At 42.1% G+C, this 22,106-nt stretch overlaps 1 protein-coding gene across 4 annotated transcripts in view; it reads right to left on the bottom strand.

Moving 5' to 3' along the window:
• ZNF512 (zinc finger protein 512) overlaps nt 1-22,099 on the bottom strand; it is a 40,786-nt gene extending 18,687 nt beyond the window's left edge. Inside the window, exons 1-9 of one of the 4 annotated variants that reach the window (XM_032172564.2) lie at nt 21,372-22,099; nt 20,795-20,853; nt 7,010-7,197; nt 5,581-5,676; nt 5,206-5,289; nt 4,444-4,568; nt 3,817-3,903; nt 2,703-2,801; nt 1,957-2,124 (exon numbers count right to left, since the gene is read on the bottom strand). In XM_032172564.2, the coding sequence (XP_032028455.1) occupies nt 1,957-2,124; nt 2,703-2,801; nt 3,817-3,903; nt 4,444-4,568; nt 5,206-5,289; nt 5,581-5,676; nt 7,010-7,197; nt 20,795-20,853; nt 21,372-21,401 (936 nt within the window). In that variant the 5' untranslated portion in view covers nt 21,402-22,099. The remainder of the gene's footprint in view (nt 1-1,956; nt 2,125-2,702; nt 2,802-3,816; nt 3,904-4,443; nt 4,569-5,205; nt 5,290-5,580; nt 5,677-7,009; nt 7,198-20,794; nt 20,854-21,371) is intronic. The other 3 variants (XM_032172565.2, XM_032172566.2, XM_032172567.2) reach the window with 3 other exon arrangements.
• Nucleotides 22,100-22,106: the final 7 nt, after the last annotated feature.

Genomic DNA, 22,106 nt, shown 5'->3' with positions numbered 1-22,106 from the left:
CTCCTGACCTCAAGTGATCCACCTGTATCAGCCTCCCAAAGTGCTGGGATTACAGGCACGAGTCATCATGCCCAGCCCAAAAACCTTTGTGAATGTTTATAGCAGCTTTATTCGTAATCGTCAAAAACTAGAAACAACCAAATGTTCTTTAACTGGTAAGTAGATAAACAACAAACTTGAAACATCCATACAATGAAATCCTAGTCAGAAAAAAAAAGGAATAAACTAATGATACATGCAACACATGGATGAATCGCAAATGGATTATGGTAAATGAAAGAAGTCAGACTGAAAGGCTACATGCTGTATGATTCGATTTATATGACATTCTGAAAAGGGTAAAACTATAGGGTCAGAAAATAAATCACTAGTTGCCAGGGGCTGTAGCTGGAGGAAAAGGCTGACTAAAGGGACACAAGTCAACTTGAAGTGGTGATGGAATTGTAAAACATCTTTTTTTTGTTTGTTTTGAGACAGAGTCTTCCTCTGTCACCCAGGCTGGAATGCAGTAGTATGATCACAGCTCTGCAGCCTCAACCTTCTGGGCTCAAGTGATCCTCCCACCTCAGTTTCCCAAGTACTTGGGACTACAGGTGTACATCACCATGCCTGGCTTATTTTTTCATTTTTTGTAGAGACAGGGTCTCACTATGTAGCCCAACCTGGTCTCAAACTCCTGGGCTCAGGCAATCCGCCCACCTCAGCTTCCCAAAGTGCTGGGATTACAGGTGTGAGCTAAGGCACCCTGCCTAGTCTATGTGTTGAGTGTGATAGTAGTTACATGACTGTATACATGTGTCAAAATTCTTATAATTATGCACTAAAATGGTAAACATTACCATGTGTAAATTCTATCTTAACAAATGACTCTAAAAAAAATGAAACCACAGGGTGGGAAACCTTGGAAATGTAATGAGAAAAAAAAAAATTTAAACCAAAAAAATGAAAGAGGAACCAGCTGGACAGATGCCCATAAAAGCTCTAGCTATGGGGGAATGCCTTTAGTTTTAAAAGTATAACAATGAGGCTGGGCACAGTGGCTCACGCCTATAATCCCAGCACTTTGGGAGGCCAAGGTGGGCAGATCACCTGAGATTGGGAGTTTGAGACCAGCCTGGCCAACATGGTGAAACCCCGTCTCTAATAAAAATACAAAAATTAGCTGGGCGTGGTGGCACGCACCTGTAATCCCAGCTACTCGGGAAGCTGAAGTAGGAGAATCGCTTGAACCCAGGAGGCGGAGGTCGCAGTGAGCCAAGATTGCTCTACAGCACTCCAGCCTGGGCAACGGAGGGAAAGTCCGTCTCAAAAATATATAAATACATAAATTAATAAATAAATTAATTAAATAATGGGCTGGGCAGGGTGGCTCACACCTATAATCCCAGCACTTTGGGAGGTCAAGGTAAGAGGATCGCTTGAGGCCAGGAGTTTGAGACTGGCCTGTGCTACATAATGAGACCCCCATCTCTACAAAAAATTAAAAACAAAAAATTAGCTGGGCATGTGACGCAAGCCTGTAGTCCTGGCTACTTAGGAGCCTGAGGCAAGAAGATGGCTTGAGCCCAAGAGTTCGAGGCTGCAGTGAGCTATGATCCCATCGCTGCACTCCAGCCTGAGACAGCAAGATCTTGTCTCTTGAAGGAAAAAAATAATAATAATATATATATATACACACACACACACACTATATAAAAATATATAAGATATAAAATATATAATAATGAGTTTACTTCTGCCTGGACTATACTTTGAATTTTGATTTATCTAACCTAATAATGTTAAAAAGGCAGAAATAAGGACAAAGAAAGAATAAAGACGAGAATAAACACACAAGCATTCAGAGATTAAAAGAGGATACAAATGAGGAACCAAACACATATGGGAAGATAGAAGGGTAAGGACTCACCACGAAATACATCCCCACGCAGGGTATAGAAAGGAATCAGTACTCACAGGCCCATGCTCTGACCTCAGGTGATAGGCAAGTCCAGCCTTCGACCTATATGGTTTTCCACAGTGGTGACATTTCAGGGTCATCTTTTCCAGCTCTGCAGCCCCTTTGCCACATTTTCTGACATGGTAGAGATATCCCATGATGCTGGTGAAGCTACTGGAGCAACTCTGAACACAGGAGAGAAGCCCAAACTATAATCTTACATCTTTTGACATGATCCCTAAATTTCTAAACAGCCATAAAGCATTCACCACCACAAAATACAAATAGACCCTCTGATTTCAGTAGACCCTCTCCAACATCTCCCATCAGCACAACCCTTCCTTGTCTCTGGCCATCCTACTCTGATCAAGCATGATTTTCAATCAGCTTAGTCAGCCCTTGATAAACTATAACTGTGCATCTACTCTATGTCAGAGCTTTCTCCTTGGTCTGTGATCCAACCCCATTCCCATATCATATACCCAGCAATATATACCAAAGTTCAGCACAGTGAGGGGTCACTGGGATCCTCTTCATCACATTAAAAAAAGGATGGTAAGGAAACCCCATCAAACAAAGGCAAGGGGGAGAAAAATAAATTTTTGGAAATGAGGAAGAAAATAAACAACTATTAATGATTCAAGAGACCAAGATAGTGCAGAACTAGGAAGTCTACAATGAGGAAGAGAAGAAATGGAAAGAAGAACGAAAGACATTGACCTGAGAATTCAGGCAGAAGGAATTGCTGTCCTTGGGCCCTTACCTCACGCATGCACCTGAGCTTTCCCAGTCTCTTTAGAACTGTTCGGAGCCTTTCCCTCTCACTTGGCTCATCTATTTCATCTCCGGCTTTCAAAATGGGCTAGAAATCAAGAGAAGTAAACAAGAAGATGATTCATGGAAAAGATAGACACAGGGAAAAAAATATCAGAGGAGAATCAAGGATTGGACTGGCAGCTAAGCTGGTGCCAATGAAGCCCAAATTTTCTGACTCCTGGTGTTCTCCATCTTCTCCTGGACAAAGTGAATATAATGGAAATAAGAGTTCTGAACCTCTACCTCCCAGGATATGAACCTTTGGAGCTAACCTAAACACACAAATGTTTATGGATTCACTGCAAAGGTTTCGTTGTGCATAACTCTTTTATCAAAAGGGTCTTCTTGCTAACACCTTTATAAAATCCCAGAGCCATCTGCACTGAGATATCTACACTCACGTAAGTAAAAGACATCCAGGCCGGGCACGGTGGCTCACGCCTGTAATCCCAGCATTTCAGCAGGCCAAGGAGGGCGGATCACCTGAGGTCAGGAGTTCGAGACCAGCCTGGCCAACGTGGTGAAACTCAGTCTCTACTAAAAATACAAAAAATTGCTGGGTGCGATGGCTCACGCCTGTAATCCCAGCACTTTGGGAGGCCGAGACGGGCAGATTACCTGAGGTTGGGAGATCGAGACCAGCCTGACCAACATGGAGAAACCCCCATCGCTACTAAAAATACAAAATCAGCCAGGTGGGGTGGCGCGTGCCTGTAATCCCACCTACTTGGGAGGCTCAGGCAGAACAATCGCTTGAACCCAGGAGGCGGAGGTTGCAGTGAGCCGAGTTTGCACTGTTGCATTCCAGCCTGGGCAACGAGCGAAACTCCGTCTCAAAAAACAAAACAAAACAAAACAAAAAAATCAGCTGGGCGCGGTGGTGCACGTCTGTAGTCCTAAACACTCAAGAGGCTGAGACACGAGAATCGCTTGAACCACGAGGTGGAGGTTGCAGTAAGCCGAGATCGTGCCACTGCACTCCAGCCTGGGCAACAGAGTGAGACTCCATCTCAAATAAAAAAGACATCCAAACACTCACAAAAGACAGAAGACACTCTTACCAAACTATTATGATTTGCCATGACGTGATACTTCATCCCTGCCAGTGAACGAAGTTGTTTCCCACAATGATGACAAGTAAACATTTCCTAGAAGGAAAAATACTGCTCAGTGCTAGGTTGTTCCACAGAGAAACAGAATGTCACAAAGTCCTACTCAAATGCTTTCATCTATGTCTCCTTTATTTCTCAAACTCAATAGTCAATAAATCTCAAAATCCCAGAAACTCAGTGTCATGTCTTCAAGGGCAAAAAAAAGGCAATTCACTTTTAAAATAGTAAGAATTACCATTAACTGAATATTTGCCAAGTAATGGGCTAGGCACTTAGCCCTGTGTTACTTCTTTCTTATCCTCTCATGGACTACACAAGGTTTTTATTATTTTGTATTTATTATTTTTTCTCTATTTTACAAATGAAACTGACATCTACATATAAAAAGCTAAATGCCACACTAGTATGTGGCTAAGAGAAGATTCAAACCTAACTGTGTCAGATCCAAAGCGTATGTTTCCTTTATTATACAATGCTGCTTTTCATCCATTATAACCAGCATATCCAACACAGCAAAAGAGGTCTAAAGTTTGGGTAAAAATATCGTAACAGTTATGAAATGCCAAAATATCTAACCTGCTTGCAGTTTTCCATGTGTTTCTTTAAACCCTCTATGGTCTTCCTCCCCACTGCCTGGCAGGTAGGGCAGGAGACACTGCCTTTATCAACGATTTCTAAGTACCACTGCTCCTCCAAACTGCCTACAAAGGAGAGAAAGAAACACTTTGTAATCTGCAGTATTCTCCAGAAACAAAAAGCATAATCCCACGATTTAGGAAAAGTATCATAAAATGGTTTTTCCTTTTCCTGGTAGACTGCAATGAAGAGACTCTTGCTGGGTATAACTTCTAAAAGTAGTATTTTTTAGACAGTGAAGAGTTTCTGAAAACTCCTACTCATTTCGCCATGATAAAAACCACTTGAGAACCGCTCCAAAGCCCAGTTGCTTCAAGAATTAGGCAGCAACATTTTTCACCACAGGATATAACAATAGGATACTGAGAAATGTCACAGCCTGTCTGCTGAGTGTTTCTTATGTGCCTGAGACTATGCTAAATGTTTTTATCCATTTAATTTTCAAAACAATTCTAACTGCCTTTATTACCCCTATTCATAGACATGGAAACTGAGGCAAGAGGAAGTTAAATAAATTGAGGCAGGTCACAAAGTTAATGAAGAGCCAAAACTTGAGCAAAGGTCTGTCTGACTCCAAACTCGGGCCCTTAGTAACTGCCTCCTTAAAGAAATGCTTTAGTACCTCATTCCTTCACAGACAACTCCAACAACAAATCAGAGTGTGAGAACTACATCCCACAAAACTTCCAAAAGAAAACATACCTGCTGCATAAACTGGTGGTTCCTTCCGAATACGACGGGCCTGGGATTTGGGATTGGGCTGAGTTTTAGGCCGTTGCTTCCTCCCTGACATAAGACAGAAACTTGAAGCCCAGCATGTCACCCTTGCTAATACCAAAATCTCTTCCCTCTCCTCCTCTTCAACACCCTATTTCCCAGTCCCTCAACCGACTGACTGCCTAAGTCATGACAGAATGAAAGGGTATAATGAGGCAGGATGGAGGCCATTCCCTCCCAAACAATTCAAAGGGCTCAGAGGTCACTGAAGGGCTCAAACTAAGGCTTCTCTTTCCTTTACCCTCAAAGAATAAAGCTCAGTCACCCAGGGAAAAAGAAGTAGCAAAGTTACTACCTTACCATAAAGCTTATGCTTCTTCTGAGGAAATTCTCGATAGTCTTCATCTTCTTCCTGCCTGGGTTTCCTTTTTCCCTTGGCTGATACTCCACCTGACTCTGAAGTACCATACAAAAACAAAACAAAAACTCAGCACACTTTGTAAATGAACATCTAGGCCTGTCTTCAAAACATCATTCGCAAGACCATCAAAAGGAAAGATCATCAGTGAACACGGGCCTCAGAGAAATGTCTGTGACATTTTTAGGGAAGTTGGTGTAACTTCTCATTAACTGACCCACTCCCCCTTTCTTTTTATATTGTTATCTATCCCAAATCATCCATTGTTCCTTATGAATAATAAGGGCATTCAAGCAATTGCTTAATCTTGACTTGAGGGTAACAAGAGGATAAGAATTGCTCAAGATAGAGGGCTAGCCACCAAGGACCCTTGAGACTGTGACGATCTAGAATATTCTCCCCTGAATAACCCTTACACCAGCCCCTAAATCATCAACAGAGGATCACACTAGAAGAAAAGGGGGGCCAGGCATTGTGGCTCATGTCTGTAATCCCAGCACTTTGGGATTACAGACTTTGGCCGAAGTGGGTGGATTACCTGAGGTCGGGAGTTCAAGATCAGCCTGACCAACATGGAGAAACCCTGTCTCTACTAAAAATACAAAATTAGCCAGGTGTGGTGGCGCATGCCTGTAATCCCAGCTACTCAGGAAGCTGAGGCAGGAGAATCGCTTGAACCCAGGAGGCGGAGGGTGCGGTGAGCCTGAGCTCGAGTCATTGCACTCTAGTCTGGGCAACAAGAGTGAAACTCTAGCTCAAAAAAAAAAAAAAAAAAAAAAAAGAAGAAGAAGAAGAAGAAAAGGGGAATTCAAATCCTACAAAGAGGAAAATCAAATGCTAAGTATAATCTAGAGAAGTAAGATTAGCAGAATTTCACTCTATCACATAGCAGTTCATGAAGCTAACGGGACAGGATGCAATTGCCTAATACCTTAATTTTTTTTAAATCACTAATGAGAAACAAATATGTGGCATTTCATACTCTTTTTTTTTTTTTTGAGACGGAGTCTCGCTCTTTCGCCCAGGCTGCAGTGCAGTGGTGCAATCTCTGCTCACTGCAACCTCCGCCTCCCAGGTTCATGCCATTCTCCTGCCTCAGCCTCCTGAGTAGCTGGACCACAGACACCCACCACCAGGCCCGGCTAATTTTTTGTATTTTTAGTAGAGATGGGGTTTCACCATGTTAGCCAGGATGGTCTCGATCTCCTGACCTTGTGATCCGCCTGCCTTGGCCTCCCAAAGTCCTGGGATTACAGGCGTGAGCCACCGCGCCCGGCCGGCATTTAATACTTTTAAGAGGTATTTACAACAATCTCAAACTATAACTTTAGGAAGTGGCCTATCTTCAGAATAAGACACTGATATTGATACCTTCGAGATGAGAAGTAGCAGCTGGCTTGATCCTTCTCATCTTCATCCAGTAGGTAGATTTTCGGAAAGATGCTGGAAAATCACTCACTGGTTCACACGAAGACGCAGACGATGAACCACTTAAGGAGTCATCATGAGGGATAGTGTACTGGAAACTATTATCCTTTATGGAGCACTGGGTCCTGCTACTAATACAACATAAAAAAATATACCACAAAGGAAGGTCTGGAGTAAAATTTCTATACATTGTTTTATATTATAACCAAGTTGGTTACCTGTGCAGAAAACTAAGAAGCCTGCTATAAAAACAGAATGTAAGTTGTAATCATCTAACAATAACAATAGTTGATCTAACACAACATGCACAATTATTATCACACTTCATTGTAATAAGAGTAAGCAGTACACATAAATGATCACTTTGCAGCCCAAGTAGACATTCCTTCCTAGATTCATCTAAGAAAAGAAAGTAGGCGAAGCAATAAAGGTGTTCTGTGACCCTTCAGAAGACTCCCTGGATTTGTAACCTGGTATGTCCCAGCCCCTCTCTTTCTCTGACAGAGGGACGGCAACTAAAGGGTATCTCTAAGGGAAAGGAATAGTTTGTGGGCCCTAATCTGACCCATCTTCCTTCTCCCTCAGCATTCTCCCTAAAACCTGATGCCCTATCTTATTCAGGCAACATGATACTTAGCTTCCACAGCTAAAGGATGGATGCTATCTTGCATGAATTAATCTGGCCAGAGATTTCTGGTATACAGCTGAATCCAGATTCCAAAATCTAAGACCAGTCAGTATGACAGCTAAAAAACATTACTCTGCAACTACAAAGCATCAGACATTCTTCTAGGTGGCTCAAGATGCAGTAGAGCAGCAGTTCTCCAAGAGTGGTCAATAGACTCCTAGAACCTCCCTTTTCCAGCTAAATACCTGTGAGGCCTACTTTAGATTTATGGTTCAGAAAGATCCTTCTGGCTGCTCTATGGAGACAGCCCATGGGAGACAGAGTAAACAAAAGGAAAAAAGTTAACTTGAATTGGCAGATTCAAGATAACACTTTAGATGTAGAGCTAATAAGAATTACACATAGAGAGGTTTGTTTGTGATATCAGGGAGTTGGAAGTAACACAGTGACCATCCTTGTAAAATGTGATAGATGCCTACTATGGAATACTGTGCTGCTGTTAGAAGCAATAAACTAATTCTACACATAGAGACATGAACATAACTAAAAAGTATACTGTTGAATGAAAAAAGAAACAAAATAGTATCTCTAGCACAATGTCAGTTCAGCAAGCTAAAAACAAATCCACACATAAAGCAGCTTATTTTAAAGCTTATTTTTAAAGGAGTCATAAATATGTAAGGGCAAACATCACACTTGTTTATACAGTTTCCTGTAGGAGGGCGGGGATGGAAATGGGAATGGGTAAACATAACAGAGACTGGTTACGTCAGTATGTTACAAACAGGGAAGAATGAGTTTCGGCTCTCCACACATGAGGTCCAATAACACAAATTTAATACACAGAAGTCCTGGCTCTGGAGGGGCAGCTAAGGCCCACCCCTCCTGCTCACTGGACTCTGTAAAGCAAACAAAAACAAGTAAATTATGCAGGGGAGTCAAAGTTGGGAGAAGTGACCCAAATGGGGTGAGTTTTCCAATTCTGTCTTTTTCCCTCAAGTATGAATTTGCAACAAGGATGAACCCCACTTGCAGAGCAGCATGGGCAGCTTTAATTCTAGAAACTCCCTTCTTTCTTACCAGGTAAATCAGGAAAAAAGGTCCCTGTGGACCAGAGTTGGGGGACTGGGGGTGGGAGGAATGCTGGAGAGAAAACAGGCAAAAAAGAGAATCCCTTAATTCAGTGTATGAATCCACATGTCACAACTTAACCTTAGCCATGCATGTGTGGCATATACCCATACGTACCAGCCTAGCAAAGACTTTGAAAACCAAAATGAGATTTGAACTCTAATGTGACCCAAACCAAAGCAGCAAAAGCTTGGAGAACTGAAATAAGATTGGAAACACCTGCAGAAGTCTCAGACCAGCCCCTGAGCTATTCATGTTTGGGACAGCCCAAATTATCATAGCAAAGACATAAAGAACAGAACTGAGATTTTAACCAATGCCTCCAAAGGCAAGACAGAAGTTTTGGCCTGAACCTGAAACAGGGTGGCCTGCTAAAACAGAAATGGCAACATTCCCCAGAAGAATTATAATAGGACCCAAAATCTACACAAAAAGTATTCACAATGATGAGGATAAATTCCAAAATTATGCAACACATAAAGAACCAGGAAAACGTGAGCAATTTTCAAAGGAACAGATGACCAAAACATGCCAGCCCCAAGGTGATCCAGATGTTGGGACTATCAAATACTCTCAACAAAAAAGAAATACTTTCTTATAATGAAAACACACAAGAAATGAAGGAAAAGGTAGGAATCATCAGCAGAAAAAGAAACCATAAAAAAGAACCAAATGAAATCTTAGAACTGAAAAATATAGTATCTGAAATAAAAACTCATCAGATAGGTTCAGTAATAGAATGGAGATGACAGAGGAAAGAGTCTGTGAACTTGAAGACCATTCAATAGAAATGACCCAGTCTCCGCCAGGCACAGTGGCTCATGCCTGTAATCCCAGCACTTTGGGAGGCCGAGGCAGGCGGATCACAAGGTCAGGAGTTCGAGACCAGCCTGATCAACATAGTGAAACCCCGTCTCTACTAAAAATACAAAAGAATTAGCCGGGCCTGGTGGCGGGTGCCTGTAATCTCAGCTATTCGGGAGGCTGAGGCAGGAGAATCACTTGAACCTGGGAGGTGGAGGCTGCAGCAAGCAGAGATCGTGCCACTGCACTCCAGCCTGGGGGACAGTACGAGACTCCATCTCAAAAAAAAAAAAAAAAAAAGAAAGAAAGAAAGAAAGAAAAAAAAACCAGTCTGAAGAACAAAGAGAAAAAAAGATTGAAAAATAGTCAACAGAACCCTAACACCAAAAGTTTTAACTTAAGTGTAGTTGTAATCCCAGAGGGAGAGGCAGAAGATACTAAGGCAGAAAAATACATTTGAAAAAAAAAATGGTGGAAAATCCCCCACATTTGGTCAGATATAAATTTACAGATTCAAGGAGCTCAACAAACACCAAATAGGATAACTCAAAGAAAAACATGCCAAGATACATCTTTTTGTTTTGTTTTGAAACAGAGTCTCGTTCTGTTCTCCAGGCCAGAGTGCAGTGGCAAACGGCTCACTGCAGCTTGGACCTCTCTGGCTCAAGTGATCCTCTCACCTTTCCATACCCGAGTAGCTGGGACCACAGGTGCACACCATCATACCCACTAAATTTTTGTGTTTTTTCATAGAGACAGGGTCTTGTTATGTTGCCCAGGTTGGTCCAAAGCACTTTTTTTTCTTTTTTTGAGACAGGGTCTCACTCTGTCACTCGGGCTGGAGTGTGGTGGCTCAAGCACAGCCTCCACCTCCCAGGCTTAAACAATCCTCCCACCTCAGCCTCCTGAGTAGCTGAGACCACAAGTGTGCGCCACGGTACTCAGCTCATTCTTTTGTGTGTGTGTGTGTAGAGACAGGGTCTCACTTTGTTCTCCAGGCTGGTCTCAAACTCCTGGCTCAAGCGATCTTCCTAGCTCAGCCTCCCGAAGTGCTGGAATTACAGGCATGAGCCACGGTACCCAACCAAGACACATCTTAATGAAACTATTCAGGCCGGGCGCGGTGGCTCAAGCCTGTAATCCCAGCACTTTGGGAGGCCGAGGCGGGTGGATCACGAGGTCAGGAGATCGAGACCATCCTGGCTAACACGGTGAAACCCCGTCTCTACTAAAAAATACAAAAAAATTAGCCGGGCGTGTTGGTGGGCGCCTGTGGTCCCAGCTACTCAGGAGGCTGAGGCAGGAGAATGGCGTGAATCCAGGAGGTGGAGGTTGCGGTGAGCTGAGATCGCGCCACCGCACTCCAGCCTGGGGGACAGAGAAAGACTCCATCTCAAAAAAAAAAAAAAAAAAGAAACTATTCAGCCAGGAAGGGGAGGGGAGAGATGGGGGAGTGAAGAGAGGAAAAAAAAGAAAAAGAATATAAATGTATCAGCGAGGCATGGTGGCTTACGCCTGTAATCCCAGCACTTTGGGAGGCCAAGGCAGGTGGATCCACCTGAGGTCGGGAGTTCAAGACCAGCTTGACCAACATGGAGAAACCCCGTCTATACTAAAAATACAAGATTAGCTGGGCATGGCGGCACATGCCTGTAATCCCAGCTACTCAGTAGGCTGAGGCAGAAGAATCGCTTGAACCTGGGAGGCGGAGGTTGTGGTGAGCTGAGATCGTGCCATTTGCACTCCAGCCTGGGCAACAAGAGCGAAACTCCGTCTCAAAAAAAAAAAAAAAAAAAGGAAACATGGTAAATTATATAGGTATACTTTACCTCAGTAAAAAATAAACTAGGCCAGGCATGGTGGCTCATACCTGTAATCCCAGCACTTTGGGAGGCCAAGGCAGGCAGATCACTCAAGGTCAGGAGTTGGAGACCAGCCTGGCCAATATGGTGAAACCCCACCTCTACTAAAATACAAAAATTAGCTGGGTGTGGTAGCGGGTACCTGTAGTCCCAGCTACTTGGGAGGCTGAGACAGGAGAATCACTTGAACCTGGGAGGTGGAGGATGCAGTGAGCCGAAATCATGCTACTGCACTCCAGCTGCCCTGGGCGACACAGCGAGACTCCATCTCAAAAAAAATAAAAATTAAAAAAAAAAAAAAAACTAAGCTGGGTGCAATGGCTCAATCCTGTAATCCCAGAACTTTAGGAGGCTGAGGCAGGCAGATCCCTTGAGCCCAGGAATTCAAGACCAGCCTGGGCAACATGGCAAAACCCTATCTCTATTAAAAATACAAAAAATTAGCCAGGTTTGGTGGTGTGCACCTGTAGTCCCAGCTACTCAGCAGGCTGAGGTGAGAGACTCACCTGAGCCCAGGAGGATGAGGCTGCAGTGAGCAGAGGTTGCGCCACTGCACTCCAGCCTGGGCAACGGGAGTTAGGCTCTGTCTCAAAAAAATTTTTTAAATAAATAAGAAACTATTCAAAGCCAAAGATTTTGTTTTAAACTAGAAAGCTTCAGAAAAGTGACATATTACATTACAGGAAATGATTTAAATGACCATGGGTTTCTCAACAGAAACCAAGAATGCCACAAGGCAGTACAGTATCTTTAAAATCAGACCAGTGTAATGGCTCACATTTGTAATCCCAGTACTTTGGGAGGCCAAGGCAGGGGGACTGAGCCCATGAGTTCAAGACCAGCCTGAGCAACATAGCGAAACCTTGTCTCTACAAAAAATAATTTTAAGGCTGGGCGCGGTGGCTCGCGCCTGTAATCCCAACACTTTGGGAGGCCGAGGGGGGCAGATCACAAGGTCAAGAGATCAAGACCATCCTGGCCAACATGGTGAAACCCCATCTCTACTAAAAATACAAAAGCTGGGAGTGGTGGCGTGCGCCTGTAGTCCCAGCTACTTGGGAGACTGAGGCAGGAGAAATGCTTGAACCCAAGAGGCGGAGGTTGCAGTGAGCCGAGATACGCCACTGTGCTCCAGCCTGGTGACAGAGTGAGACTCTGTCTCAAAATAATAATAATAATAATAATAATAATAATAATAATTTTAAGAACTTAATTGTACATTTTTAAGTAACTAAAAGAGTGTAACTGGATTGTCTACAACACAAAGGATAAATGCTTGAGGGGATGGATATCCCATTCCCCATGATGTGATTTCACACTGTATGCCTGTATCAAAACATCTCATGTACCACATAAATATATATCCTTACTATGTACCCACCAAAAATAAAAATAAAAAAATTTTAGCGCAATTATCCAAGTGTGGTGCCATGTAACTATAGTCCCAGCTACTTGGGAGGCTAAAGTGAGAGGATCCCTTGAGCTGAGGAATTTGAGGCTTCAGTGAGCTATGACTGCACCACTGCACTTCAGCCTTGGCAACAGAGTGAGACCCTGTCTCTAAAAAGAAAAAAGAAAAGGAAAAAGAAATATCTTTAAAATTTTGAGAGAAAAAAATTTGTCAACTCAGAATTAAAACTCAGAAATAAAACTAAGAGAATTCATTGTAAGCAGACCTGCTCCATATGAAATGCTAAAACAAATGATTCCAGGTGAAGAAAAATAATACCAGAGAGAAACTTGGATTTTTAGGAATGAAGAAAGAGCAACAGAAATGGTAAACAGGCCGGGGTAGATGGCTCAAACCTCTGTAATCTCAGCTACTTGGCAGGCTGAGGTGGGAGGATCACTTCAGCCCAGTAAGCAATGAATGTGCCACCAACTCCAGCCTGGGCAACAGAGCAAGACACTGTCTCTTAAAAAAAAACAAGAGGGGAGCAGACACTAAGCATTCAAATAATCCAAAAGAAGAAACACAGGAACAAAAAACAAGGGATAAACAGAGAACAAAAAATAAAAGGGTAGACCTATCCAACCACATCAATAATTAAATGTTTACAGTCTAAACACTCCGTTAAAAGCAAATGACAGAGTAAAATAAAAAGTGATACCCTACTACATGCTACCTACAAGAAGCACACTCTAAATATAAAGACATCTACAGATTGAAAATAAACGGATGAAAAAATTGTATCATATAATCAGCAAACATAAGGCTGGAATGACTATTTTAATACCAGATAAAACAGACTTCAAGACAAAGAGTACTGCCAGAGATAAAAAGAGATACTTCATAATGACAAAAGTGTCAAATCATTGGGAAGACATAATTACCCACTGTATGTGCCTAATAATAGAGCCTCAAAGTACAAAAGCGAAAACTGACAGAATTAAAGGGAAAAATAGACAATTCCACAATCTTAGCAGAAAACTTAAGACCTCCCCCTTTCAGCAATTGATAGAACTAGACAAAAATTCAGTAAAAGACATAAATGATCTGAACTGCACTATTAGCCACCTTGCTCTAGTTAACATTTACACAACACTACATCTTTTTTTTTTTTTTTTTTGAGACGGAGTCTTTCTCTGTCCCCCAGGCTGGAGTGCAGTGGCGCGATCTCGGCTCACCGCAACCTCCACCTCCTGGGTTCACGCCATTCTCCTGCCTCAGCCTCCCGAGTAGCTGGGAATACAGGCGCCCGCCAACACGCCCGGCTAATTTTTTGTGTTTTTAGTAGAGACGGGGTTTCACCGTGTTAGCCAGGATGGTCTCGATCTCCTGACCTCGTGATCCGCCCGCCTCAGCCTCCCAAAGTGCTGGGATTACAGGCTTGAGCCACCGCGCCTGGCTTACACAACACTACATCTAACAACTGCAGGATATATATTCTTTTCAAGTGCACATTGCGCATTCATTAAGCTAGATCTTACGCTGGGCCATCAACTTTAACTTTTATTAAAAGGATGAGAATTACACAGTGTATTCTCTGACCACATTGGTATCAACTTAGGAATCAATAATAGGAAGATATCTAAAAACAAAAAACACAAAAAATCCAAATATCTGCAAATTAAATAATCTACTTCTAAATAATTTATAGGTCCAAAATGAAATCACAAATGAAATTTGAAAATATTTTGCACTGAAAAACAACAAAAATATGCATATCAACATTTGTAGGATGCAACTAAAGCAATACTTAGAAAGAAACTTAAAGCTTTAAATGCTTATACTAGAAAAGATCTAAAATCAATGACTTAAGATTTCATCTTAAGGTACCTTAAAAGGAAAAGCAAAGTAAACCAAAGAAAAGGTAAGGTAAGAGGAGAAACCCATGAACTAGAAAACAGACAATAGGAGAAATGTGGTTCGTTGAAATGACCACAAAATTGTCAACCCTGTAGCTAGACTGATCTACAAGAAAAGATACTACAAATAACCAATATCAGAAATGAAACAGGGGTTATCGCAGATTATGTAGACATTAAGTAATAATATGCTTTGAATAACTTTATGCTAATCAATGGAAAAATTACAATGAACAAATTTCTTTTAAAATACTACTTACCAAAACTGACACAAGAAGAAACTGGAAATCTAAGTAGCCCTATATCTATTAAATAAACTCAATTTATTAAATCCTTCCCACAGTGAAAACTCCAGGCCCACGTAGTTTCACTGCTGAATGCCATTGCAATAGGTTTAAAACAAGATCAAAAGGAAAAAAGCAAAACTGTCCCTACTTGCAGATTAGCAACAATCAACTAGAAAATGACATTATAAAAATAATATCATTTACAATTACATCAGAAAAAGATAATATACCTGGGAACAAACCTAACAAAAGACGTTCAAGACTTTTAAAAACAATGAAACTATAACACATTGCTGAGAGTAATTTAGAAGACTTAAAGGGGAAAATATAGCATGCTCATAAATCAGAAAACTCAATATTGTTAAAATAGCAATTTTCCCCAAAGGAATCTATAGGTTCAATATAATACCAATCAATACTCAGCAAGCTTCTTTTAATAGATATTGGCAACCCAATTCTATACTTCTTATAAAAACGCAAAGAACTGAGAATAACCAAAACAATTTTGAAAAAGAACACTAAAGTTAGAGGACTTACTGATTTCAAGAGTCTATATAAACATCAATAGAACAGAATAAGGAGAGTCCAGAAACAGACCTACACATATACATGTCCAAGCGAAGTTTGACAAAGGTGCCAAGGCAATTCAGTAGGGAAAGAAAACTCTTTCCAACAACTGGGTATACAAATAGAAAAAAAAGTCAACATTGACCCTTACCATAAAACTTTCACAGAAATTAACTCTAAATGAGTCACGGACCTAAATATAAAACCTATAAAACTTCTAGGAGAAAAGACCACAGAAAATCTTTGCAATTAGGGAGGCAAAAGTTTCTTTTTTTAAAATTATTATTATTTCTTAAGTCGGAATCTCGCTCTGTCGCCCAGGCTGGAGTGCGGTGGCACCACCTTGACTCACTACAACCTCCAGGGAGGCAAAGGTTTCTTAAATAGGATACATAAAAGCATGAAACATAAGAAAAAAATGATAAATTTAAATCTTTTGCTCTTCAAAAGACATCATTAAGAAAATGAAAGACAAAACTAGACTGGAAGGAAGCATAACAGGCAAAGGAGTTGTATTCAGGACAGATTTTTTTAAATACCACAATTCAATAAGATAACCCACTTTTTTAAGGACAAAAATGTAAACATTTTACAAAAGAAGATACACAAATGACCAATAAGAATAGGAACAGATGAAGGCTGGGCGCGGTGGCTCACACCGTTAATCCCAGCACTTTGGGAGGCAAAGGTGGGCAGATCACCTGAGGTCGGGAGTTCGAGACCAGCCTGACCAACATGGAGAAACCCCGTCTCTACTAAAAATATAAAATTAGCCGGGCATGGTGGCACATGCCTGTAATTCCAGCTACTTGGGAGGATGAGGCAGAAGAATTGCTTGAACCTGGGAGGTGGAGGTTGCAGTGAGCCGAGATTGCACCACTGCACTCCAGCCTGGGCAACAAGAGCAAAACTCTGTCTCAAAAAAATAAAATAAAATAAATATGAACAGATGCAAAAAAAAATAAAAGATTAAAAAAAATACAAACAGATGCTCAACATTATTATTCATATATGATGAATTAAAAACCACAAATTAGGCCAGGTGTGGTGGCTCAAGCCTGTAATCCCAGCACTTTGGGAGGCCAAGGCGGGCAGGGCACTTAAGGTCAGGAGTTCGAGACCAGCCTGGCCAACATGGTGAAATCCCATCTCTACTAAAAATACCAAAATTAGTCAGGCGTGGTGGTGCACACTTGTAATCCCAGCTACTCGGGAGGCTAAGGCAGGAGAATCAGTTGAACCCGGGAGGCAAAGGGTTCGGTGAGCCAGGATCAGGCCACTGCACTCCAGCCTGGGTGACAGAGGGAGACATTGTCTCAAAAAAAGAAAAAAAAAAAAAACAAACCCATGAATTAAAACCACAGTGAGATACCACTACACACCCATTAAATTAGCTAAAATTGAAAAGACTGACTCTCATACATTGCTGGTGAGAATGCAAAATAATACCACTTCGGAAAGCAGGTAGTTTCCTAAAAAGCTAAACATACTCCTGCCATATGAATCAACCAAGCTAGGATGGTAAATACCATCTTAGATATTTATCAAAAGAAATGAAAGCATTTGTCCACACAAGACTTGTACATGAATGTTCAATGCACTTATTGTTTGACACCCTAAAACTGAAAATAACTCAAATGTCAATCAAGATAGATGGCTAAACAAATTATGGTATCCACAATGGAATTCTACCCAGCAATAAAAACTATTTTTCATCTCAAAATCATTATTCTGAGTGAAAGAAATCATGAAAAAAAATGAGAACATACTGTGTGACTTCATTTATATAAAATCCTAGAATATGCAAACCACTGTACAGTGGTGCCTGTGGACAGGAGTGGAGGAAGAAATGGCAGAGACATGAACAAACTTTTGAGAGAGATGAAAATGTTTATTATCTTGATTGTGGCAATGGTTTCACGGGTACAGACACACATCAAAGCTGACCGTAGTGTACGCTTTAAATATGTGCAGTCTATTGTACTCTAATTATAGCTCAATAAAGGTATTTTTAAAATTTAATGGATTGGCAGGCCTCTAAGGCCAAAACCTACCATCCCAAACAATGCTAGAAAGACTTGATGGGACAGGCGCAGTGGCTCATGCCTGTAATCCTAGCACTTTGGAAGGCCAAGATGGGTGAACTGCCTGAGTTCAGGAGTTCAACACCAGCCTGGGCAACACGGTGAAACCTGGTCTCTACTAAAATACAAAAACTTAGCAGGGCGCAGCGGTGTGCCCCTGTAATCCCAGCTACTCAGGAGGCTGAGGCAGGAGAATTGCTTGAACCCGGGAGGCGGAGGTTGTGGTGAGCCAAGATCATGTCACTGCTCTCCAGCCTAGGCAACAGAGCAAGACTCTATCTCCAATAACAACAACAACAACAACAACAACAACAACAACAAAAAAGACTTGATGGTACCAACAGGCCATTAAGAGCCAAGTCCCATGTAACAACTCTTAGGAAACTCTCCATGTAGGAATTTCTTACTATCAGTGTAGGACTCAGAAATACAGTCCCCATATACCCTCTTATGAATAAGCATAAGCATACTGAAAAGGCAATAGTTCATATGATCATAATTAACTCTTGGAGGTTAAATCAAGGTGGTTAGGGAATCCCTCCTCCAGGGATTTAAATTTATTTTTAAAGGACTCAACAAAAACAATTCTCAAGTATTTTACAATATCTACCCATCAACCCCAGGACATTTGATTATTTGTAAAAAACCAGATTAAGCTCAAACTTCCCCTTCCATACATATAACAAGAAAAAGTTTGTTGTGATACAATGACTATCATAATTGTATTTATTTTATAATTTGTTGCCACCAGTGGGGCAACTCTCAGCTTCTGATCACAAACATAAAAAGTTTAGCCTATTTTCAACTCCTTTCTGATCTACCAAAAATTTTTAAGAGCCCCTAGCTCATTCTTCTATGTGCAAATATTTAGATTTCATTAGAAAAGTACTTTAGTTCATCTCGGTATCCTTTGTAAACTTATTTAATTCTATCCAATCAGGCCGGGCGCGGTGGCTCACGCTTGTAATCCCAGCACTTTGGGAGGCCAAGGCGGGCGGATCACGAGGTCGGGAGATCGAGACCACGGTGAAACCCCGTCTCTACCGGGCGGGTGGCGGGCCTGTATCCCACTGCGGAAGGCTGAGGCAGGAGAAGGCTGAACCGGAGGCGGACGCATGACCGAGATTGCCCACTGCACTCACCTGGCGAAGAACCTCAAAAAATTCTATCCAATCTTTAAAAGCTAGTGTTCTCCATGATTTCCTCCTCTACTCTTCTCTGGTCTCACTTCTCACCATTGACTCTCAAATGTCTCAATCTCCTAGGAAGCTAGTTAAAAATAAAGATTTCCACGCCCTAAACCCAGTGATTCCAAATCTGGTTAATGGATGGGGGCCTAATAATCTTATTTTTTAACAATTATCTCTAGGTGACCAAAGTACATACTGAGAAACATTGCTCTAACCACTTTAAGTAGAAGAGCTCATTAAAACTCTCAGCTTGTGGAGGAAAACATCATGTTTCCAATTATTTTTTAAAGCTGATGATTCCCAATTCTGTATTTCAGACCAGCTCTTCATCTGAGGTCCAAACCTATTTGTTTTTGTTCCAAATGTTGCTCCTCATTCAGAAATTCCTAGTTTTGTGAATTACTCCAAAATTCACCTGATGGCCAAAGCCAGAAACCCATAGACATCCTATCTTCCTTCCCTTACTCACTTCTCATCATCACCACCTATACATTCCCTATACGTTGTTCCCTACGTATTCCCTATATATTGTTCCCACCATAGGCTGCATGTTCTTTATTCATCTCTTAGGTTATCATAATAACCTCTGAACCAGTTTCCCAGTACCCTTCCAAATCCATCCTTCGTAACGCTGCCAGAGTAGCCTAAGACCAGTATCTGGCTATGTCATTCCCTCATTATCTCTTCCAGGATAAAATCCAAACACTTTAGCATGCCATAACAGGTCCTTCATGGTCTAGCCCCTACTAACCTCTCTAAATGCTCTCCCTGCAATCCCTCATCCTCCATCCCAGACATACAGAACTACTTACTATCCCATTAACTTTTCCCACAGGTTCACATACTGTTCTCTGTCCTGAAAAACCTTTCTCCTTCTCACTAACTGTATGATTCCTCAACTTTCAAGTTTCTACTTAGGAGTGACCTGCTCTGATAATCCTTCCCTTCCAAACTATCACTCCCCTTCCTCAAAGGCTAAATTAAATTCCCACTTTAAAATATTTACTTATTACAATGAACTGTGTTGACCTACTTGCCTATCTCCCCTTCTAGACTGCTAGTTGTTTTTCATGCCTGTATACCTAACCTACTACAGAACTGGCACACAGCAAACATGTAGTAAATGTCACCTGAATGAATGAATCCATTTAATGTCTAGTTAACAAGAGTGTTTTCTTTTGTATTAACCACGGAAAAACTAAGCACCTTCAGTGTACTAAATAATAAACCAGTCTTACAGCCAAGTAGTTTAAAAATACAAGGATTTCTTACGGCCATTTTTATCATCCATCCCAAGTTCATTAATGTATTTATGAGCACGAATTTGATGTCTGGAGAAATATGGAATTACAACTGAGTCTTTGGTTCCATTTTTATTACAATTTGTACTTTTTTTTTGCAAGCTAGGTTTTTCTCCCACACACTAGACTTAGACCTACACTGTCCAATCCGATAGCCACTAGCTACACGTGGCTATTTAAAGTTAGTTAAAATTAAATAAAATTTAAAATTCAATCCCTCAGTCGCACTAGCCACATTTCAAGCGCTCAAAAGCCGTACAGGACTAGTAGCTATGATACTAGACGGTGCAGATAGTGAACATTTTCGTCACAAGAAGTTCTACTGGACACCGCTGGCCACAAAACCACAAAAGAACCTTAGAAAAACCTCACTTACTTAGCAAATAAAATTTAAAATTCAGTCCCTCAGTTGCACCAGCCACATTTCATCTGCTCAAAATCCACACAGGGTTAGTGGCTATGATACTGGACAATGCAGATACAGAACATTTTCATCACAGGAAGAAGTTCTACTGGTCAGCGCTGGTGACACAATCATAAAAGGACCTTAGAAAACCTCACTTACTTCTTAGCTCCCACGATCCTCGTGCTCCTCTGCTGCTTAAAGGTTGTGGGTCCCGAAGTCTAGCAAATCACAAGCACACGAGTGAGTGCTAGGGACCTCTGAACCTCGACCACAAAAACACGAATTCCCCTATGCCCAGAAGAAATGAAGTTCTCCCGGGGCAACCACCTCAAACACAAGAAGGCAACATCTTTTAGGAAAAATATGCTGTCCTATCTTCCAGCAGTGCAAAGGCGGGTAACAATACCAGAGCCTTCGTCTTCCCCCATTCTCAAAGCCCTGTCCCAGGCTCTAAAAGGGAGGCCAAAAGAAAAGACAACGGATATGAGAGACATTGGGGATGTAAAAGGAATAGAAACTAATGGCAATGTGGCAAGGAATTAAATCCAAGGAGGTGGGGAACAGGCAGCAGAACGTGGGTAAAGAAAAAGGGGACAGGTGATCTGATCTAGAAGGGTGGGGCCTACGATGGCCTCTGATAAAACCAACTCTGAGCATGGGACAAAAGCGAGGGACCGCGTGTTCCGGGCTCGACAGCGCTACCTCTAAAGCATAACGGTCAAACCAAGAAACTCACGGCGGGTACAGCACCGAGTCTGGAAGACATCACTCCCTCTCCACGCCTAACAATTTCACCCAAGGGCTCCGGCCAGACCAACGCCACTTCCGCTCTCCTCTCCTCTCCTCTCCCGGATGTAGGCTCGGCTCCGCCTAGCCCTCTTCTGAACTTCTACTTCCGCCTAGCAGCTTCCGAGGGGGCTGCGGCCGGAGCGAGTCACGTGACGAGTCACCCTCCGATTCCTCTGAGACCCCGCCCCACTGGGATCGCGTCGCGGGACCCGGGAACCTATGGGTGGGGTCTGGAGTGAAGGGGCGGAGCTTGGAGCCTCGGCCGGGCCTCAAAACCTCCGGCTCTCATTCCGAACCTTTGCACAACTCCTCGTGTCCCTCCAGCCTGCCTTCCCCATCCACCTGCCCAGTGGTCTCAGTCCAGATGCACAGGAAGATCATTTACTGCCCCTTTATTGATCTTAGAGAAATTACAAACCCAGTCTCACATGCCTCCCCCCGGTAGAAAGAAATGGAAGCCTTTCCACGCTGGGGGCGCAGGAATTGGAGGCAGTGGCTGAGCAGGAAAGAAGCTTGGAAAGGGCAGCACGATGAAGACTTAGGACAATGAATAATAGGGGCAGATCTCGCCTAATCGAGTAGCTTCAGGCCTCCACACTTGCCCTGCTTTGGGATTTTTATGTGTGGTCCCGAGGAGACTTGTTTGATTCTTGAAATCTCTAGACAAACTATGGCTGGGCCT

Source organism: Hylobates moloch, unplaced genomic scaffold, assembly GCF_009828535.3.
Source record: "Hylobates moloch isolate HMO894 unplaced genomic scaffold, HMol_V3 SCAFFOLD_13, whole genome shotgun sequence".
Classification (NCBI taxonomy): domain Eukaryota; kingdom Metazoa; phylum Chordata; class Mammalia; order Primates; family Hylobatidae; genus Hylobates; species Hylobates moloch.
The sequence above is the reverse complement of the archived record's forward strand: the minus strand, read 5'-3'. Positions and strand labels throughout refer to the sequence as shown.